The following is a 5,644-nucleotide window of genomic DNA, read 5'->3' as shown; positions in this document are numbered from 1 at the left end:
AAAGTTATATGATTTGAGTGTGATTTACAAGTGTTTTTATCGGGTTAATTTTCATCAAGCTTTATATAACACAAAAATATATAATTAAGGTCAAAATTTATAAATAAAGACTTTGAAAATTCAAAATAGGACACTTTTAGTGGGACAGAGGTAGTAATTGTTAGTGTCCCATTATGTGGTACTGTATTAGGACACTTGATCATCTAGGGTCCTATTATAACATAACTTAATAGGACATGTTGTAGTTAAGTCATAAATGTTCAGTGTTATAGGACCCTTTTCTAGTCGAAGTCATATTAGAACTTAACTTAATAGAACACTTGACACATGGGTCTTATAACTTTAAACTTTATAGGATGCTTAATCATTGTGGTGTTATTATAATACACTGTAATAGGACACTTGATATTTGAGTCATAAAACATTAGTTTTATAAGACGCTTATTCGTTAGAGTTTTATTATAATATAACTTAAAAAGACACTTGACACTTAGGTCTTATAAATTTAACCTTTATAGGACGCTTAATCATTGTGGTGTTATTATAATACACTGTAATAGGACACCTGATATTTGAGTCATAAAACATCAGTTTTATAGGACATCACTTGATAAGTACAATGAACAAAATAACAAACATTCTTCAGCTAAATATCCTTTTGCAATGAAACCCTTGGGTTTACTCGTATTTTTGACGTAAGATTTTAATGATGATAACACTAGCGAGCCGAGCTTTGGCTCATTTAGGCGATATTAAAGCGAGCTCGAGCCTAGCTTTTGACTCGTTTGAGGTTGTTCTCAAAATAGCTCCAGCCAAGTCAAGTCAACCTTGACCTTTGGGTTTTATTCGCGAGTCAAGCTCGAGATTCATAAAAACATGACAAGCCGAGCTCGAGCCTAGTCGTGCTAAGTCTCGACCCGGCTCGTTTACACCCTACTCGTAAACACAACCCATTTAACACCCTTAAATTTAAAACCAAATAAAACTTCCCGTAAAATGTAAAATTTAAAATTTATTTCACACGCCAATATTTTAGTTTTCCCCCAAAACCAATTTCCCAATTTCAAATTAGGTTTCACCAAAATCAGTTTTCCCTCCCCAATCGTTTAATATTCCCGCTCCTCCCTAACCTTCCATCAATTCCTTCCCCAAATTGTGATAACATTTCTCTTCCCCTCTGTCTGATTTCCGTCACAGCAACAAATCACCAATGCTGTCCAAGTACCTTCTAATTAGGTTTAAACCGTCACTCGGGTAACACACTGCCACTCGTGTATAATTAAATCTTTGGGTTTATAGTGTTGTTTGGTATGATGCTCATCTATACAAGAATTATGCCATGATCTTAGTCATTGTAAATATGTAACCAATTGTTATATGTTTTTTTTGATATTCGTCTTTTGTTTATCGCTGTAAATCTGTAATTTTTATACTTGATTATGCTATCTATTTATGTGGTTTTTGGTGGTTAATAGTCTCTAACGCCATGCCCTACTTTATGACTAAGTGTATAGATCCAAACCCACCCCGTACACCCTAAGGAAATGGAAAAGAAAGTTCAGTAGAAACATGATATTATGTATGACTAAAACCGGTATCATGATGATGCATAGTCATAAATCCAAACCAGATTATCAATTGGATTTAACACTCATGCCCTAGTTCAAGATCGTCATACTATGTGGTATCTAGATTTAAGGTAAGATTATGTCATATATGGGAAGTCCATTTTCGTACCAATTTTATTGAGGATGCTTACAAAGTTTCTAGACATTATTTTGTAAGTTTTTCGTTAAAGTTGATTATTGTTGATATATTCTTGTTTTTTTGTTCCTTCATTGTCATAACAACAACTGTAAGCTCTCTCTCGTGGATACCCTTAGTTTAGCAGAGCCTTATTATGAAGCCAAACTAAGTTAATCGACCACAAAAGTTTGAAAATCAGAGTGTGTTACATCAGAGTGTATTATATATTGATGTTTTATATCGACACTGCCATGTGGGTTAGTGTTTGGTGAGAATGTGGGATTGAATATTGATGTATTGTTTCTATTCGTAAACAAATATATGTAGATCGTTTTAGACGGACGTTAAATACATAAACAAAATCAAGAATAAACAGAGAATTGCATGAACACTTTTATCTTTTGTTTTAACCGTAATACATAAGCCGGATGGGTAACCGTCTACCACACTCTCTTTCTTTCACATTCATAGTACACATGTATTATGTAATTCTCTACCTAAAATTGGTTAATCTGCCCCTGGTCAATAAGACTTATAATCATATGTAGGGGTGCAAACGAGCCGAGCCTTATCGAGCCCGAGCCGAGCTTGAGCATAAAATAAAGCTCGTTTGTTTATCGAGCCCGAGCTCGAGCCTCGCATGTGAAGCTCGTTAGGCTCGTCGAGCTTTATCGAGCCTTAGTGTAAACGAGCCGAGCTTATATAAACTTGTTTACAAGCCGACCTCGAACCTAAAAATAAGCTTATTTAGTAAACGAGCCCGAGCCCGGGCTTCACTTATCGAGTTCGCGAGCCTAAAAAAACTATTATTATATTATTTTTACTTAATATTTTAATTGATAGATAATAAACATGCCGAGCTCGAGCTTCAGAAAATACTAACGCGCTGAGCTTGAGCTAAAGCTCGAATTGAGCCGAGCTCGAGCCCGAGCTTTCATAAGTTAATCGAGCTCGAGCTCGAGCTTGAGCCTGGTCAAGCTCGGGCTCGACTCGTTTGCACCCGCTCGACTCGTTTGCACCCCTACTTATAAGTCATAACATTTTGACCAATCTGTTTTGACCCATATATGTTTCGACACATGGATGGTGTTATCGAATTGCTGTTTGAAAAACAAAGTCAAAATTATTTTGACACATATCTGTTTTGACCCGTTACCCAACCCGCTTAAGGATCAGTCAGATCTCTCATAACTACACCCATGCAAACCCTTCGAATGTTTGTGTTATATTAAACAACCACTATCTTTTTTAATAGATAGGAACATATGAAATAACTACAAGGCGGACAATGGAAATGACATTCTCTCTTTTACCAAGGAAGCCAGTGTTGGTCTTCACTGGAACTTCAGTAATGGGCGTAAACCCCGAAAACGGAAAGTTTTGCAGTCATGTGGTACGCGCAGTTTTCGCCCATGATCTCAAACGCATGTAACATTTGCAGTATTTGGTAATTTTCTTTTCGTTTTATCAACTTCACAGGACTATTGGGACTCTATAAAGAACAATGAATACTTTTCGACAGAAGCTCTCATGGACTTATTAAAACAGGTATTTAATATATTAATTACCATGTTCTAACTGTTTGATTGATTATATGTTCATGGATTTAGTTACGTGTAACGTGTTTTGTTACAGCTGAGGATATACAAGACTCCTGATCTGGAAACACCAAAATATCAGATACTTAAAAGAACTGCAACATATGAGGTACGAAAATACAGCCCATTTGTAATCGTTGAAACTCAAAGTGACAAACTTGCTGGAAATACAGGATTTAACGATGTAGCGGGGTGAGTTTTTGTTTATTTTGGACGACTTTAACCCGTTCAAGTAGTTCCTTTTCAGTTGATATTTTATTTGGCCCGTTTGAGATAAATCACAACCAAAGTGAACGCATTCATAAGTAAATATAAGTAAATAGACCGAAACCGTCACCTATACAAAGTAGTTGGTGAAGGGTATTTAAGACATCCAACTAAATGGGTCATGTTCGCGGGTTCAACCCGACCCGAACCCGAAATTTTAGACGAAGCTGAACCCGAACACAACCTGAATATTCGTGGGTTGACCCGAACATGACCCGTTTAGCCAAATTATTTTTTTCGAAAATTAATATATTGATACAAGTACATTTAAATTATTAAATCTTATGTCAATTTCTCTTTTTAAGTTATAATTATGGCATAAAATACACATCAATTTTAATTTATGACAAATAAAATATTGCAAAAAAAATATAATATAATACAATTGGGTTATGTTTGAAAAAAATGGGTTAAACGGGTCAGCCCGACCGGGGTGACCCGAACCCGACCTGTTGAGCTAAACGGGTTCAACCTGAAATTGTAGACCCGTTTAGACTAAACCTAATCCTGTGAATTTCGTGTTAGCTTCATGTGGTGTCCGAAATAATAGATAACATGCCCACTTTTCAGGTATATATTTGGAAAGAACTCTAGGGTAGAAAAAATACCAATGACAACTCTAGTTTTCACTCAAGCATTTGATCTCGAGATGTCGAAAATGTCGATCCAAATCGTTCTTCCATCCGAAAAAGACATAAACAGGTCAACTTCTATTACTTTAGTTATACAAATAACAAATTTTATCATATTACTATAAACTAAGATCTAAGGTGAATAATGTTCTCCAGTTTACCGGACCCTAACAAAGAAAATGTTAGTATACGGAGCGTTGAAGGAAGATTTGCAGCCGTATTAAAATTCAGCGGCAAACCAACAGAGGATATTGTTCGTGAAAAAGAAAAATTACTGAGGTCTAGTGTTCTTTCTGACGGTCTCAAACCAAAAGACGGGTGTTTATTGGCTCGCTACAATGATCCTGGTAGAACAAAAAGTTTTATGATGGTAAGTTTTTCTACAACGTGTTAGATATTATGAATTAATGATGCTAATATTTTACATTAGGTTTGCATGTTGGCTGTTTGTACAGTTTACGATTTAACAGTTTCTAAGTTCTAAGTTCTAACCTTTGTATATGTTTGTTGTGTGGATTGTCTGATGAAGCGAAACGAGGTTCTTATTTGGCTCGAGGAGTTTTCGTTGGACTAGTTCTTATCAAGTTTGATATGTAGCCACTCATCAAAGTAAGAGGTATCCACCAATATATATGTAATATTTATTTGTATTCCAGATTTGAAAGGTTATTAAAGTCATGTGGATATTCCCAAGCAATCTTGTCTACAGTTCTTAGCAATATGAATATATAGGTGCTTACATATCTGAACTCCTATTTAATCTTTTACAATTATATAACTTTGTATTAACATTTATTTCATTTATACTTTTTCAGTCCCCATATTGGTTCTACAGCCCAAACAACTTTTTTTGTCTAGTAACAAGATATTATCTTCAAGAAGTCACAATAATGATGATAGATTTGATATGTGAAGCATTGGAGTAATAGAGATAAGAAGATTTATGGATTGCTTGGAGCTAAGTTTTTTTTTACAGTATGATTCCTATGGGAAAGAACGTTTTGATTTTTTTGTAAACATTTGAAACATGTTTGAAACTTATTATGCATTTGTTTGCTAACATTTGTAATATGTTTTGGATCGAACTTATAATTGAAGTTATGATATTATAATTTCTACACATTTTCACTTATATTGTGAATAAATAATGGTTAAGTTACCATATAAACGTCTATTGTAGCATTTATATTAAATTGATTTTTGTGGTAAAAAATATATGCTACTAAAACTGATGTCACAAAAAACAATTTTTTTCTTTGTGGCAAAAACAAAAAGTGCCACTAAAATCCCAAAATTTTATAGTGGCACACTAAAAAGTGCTACTAAAAGGCTTTAGTGACACTTTTTTATGTGCTGCTCATTTCTTATGGGGTGTTTAGTGGCACTTTATTGGTTTTATGT

At 34.6% G+C, this 5,644-nt stretch overlaps 1 protein-coding gene across 2 annotated transcripts; it reads left to right on the top strand.

The window, feature by feature from the left end:
• The first annotated feature begins 1,113 nt into the window (after nucleotides 1-1,113).
• On the top strand, nucleotides 1,114-5,361 carry LOC110917127. Of its 2 annotated transcripts, none has more exons than XR_002580360.2 (8): nucleotides 1,114-1,254; nucleotides 3,002-3,139; nucleotides 3,226-3,294; nucleotides 3,382-3,536; nucleotides 4,182-4,313; nucleotides 4,400-4,613; nucleotides 4,773-4,975; nucleotides 5,059-5,361. XR_002580360.2 is itself a non-coding variant. In XM_022161742.2 (8 exons), the coding sequence occupies exons 2-7, from the start codon at nucleotides 3,035-3,037 to the stop codon at nucleotides 4,815-4,817; spliced, it is 720 nt and encodes a 239-aa protein (XP_022017434.1). In that variant the 5' UTR covers nucleotides 1,114-1,254; nucleotides 3,002-3,034; the 3' UTR covers nucleotides 4,818-4,859; nucleotides 5,059-5,361. The 2 variants fall into 2 exon arrangements, 1 of the variants encoding a protein (XP_022017434.1); XM_022161742.2 differs by having other exon boundaries at nucleotides 4,773-4,859.
• The last annotated feature ends 283 nt before the right edge of the window (nucleotides 5,362-5,644 follow it).

The sequence above is a fragment of the Helianthus annuus genome, chromosome 16 (assembly GCF_002127325.2).
Source record: "Helianthus annuus cultivar XRQ/B chromosome 16, HanXRQr2.0-SUNRISE, whole genome shotgun sequence".
Taxonomy (NCBI): Eukaryota; Viridiplantae; Streptophyta; class Magnoliopsida; order Asterales; family Asteraceae; genus Helianthus; species Helianthus annuus.
This window is presented reverse-complemented; position numbering and strand designations above follow the sequence as displayed.

What these genes read in the sequence shown, in the direction of transcription:
- LOC110917127 (XM_022161742.2), top strand. Translation starts at nt 3,035, where the DNA reads ATGGAAATGACATTCTCTCTTTTACCAAGGAAGCCAGTGTTGGTCTTC. An exon ending in GAAAGTTTTGCAGTCATGTG is followed by an intron (nt 3,140 to 3,225) that starts GTACGCGCAGTT and finishes TCAACTTCACAG; the next exon opens with GACTATTGGGACTCTATAAA. An exon ending in TCCGAAAAAGACATAAACAG is followed by an intron (nt 4,314 to 4,399) that starts GTCAACTTCTAT and finishes AATGTTCTCCAG; the next exon opens with TTTACCGGACCCTAACAAAG.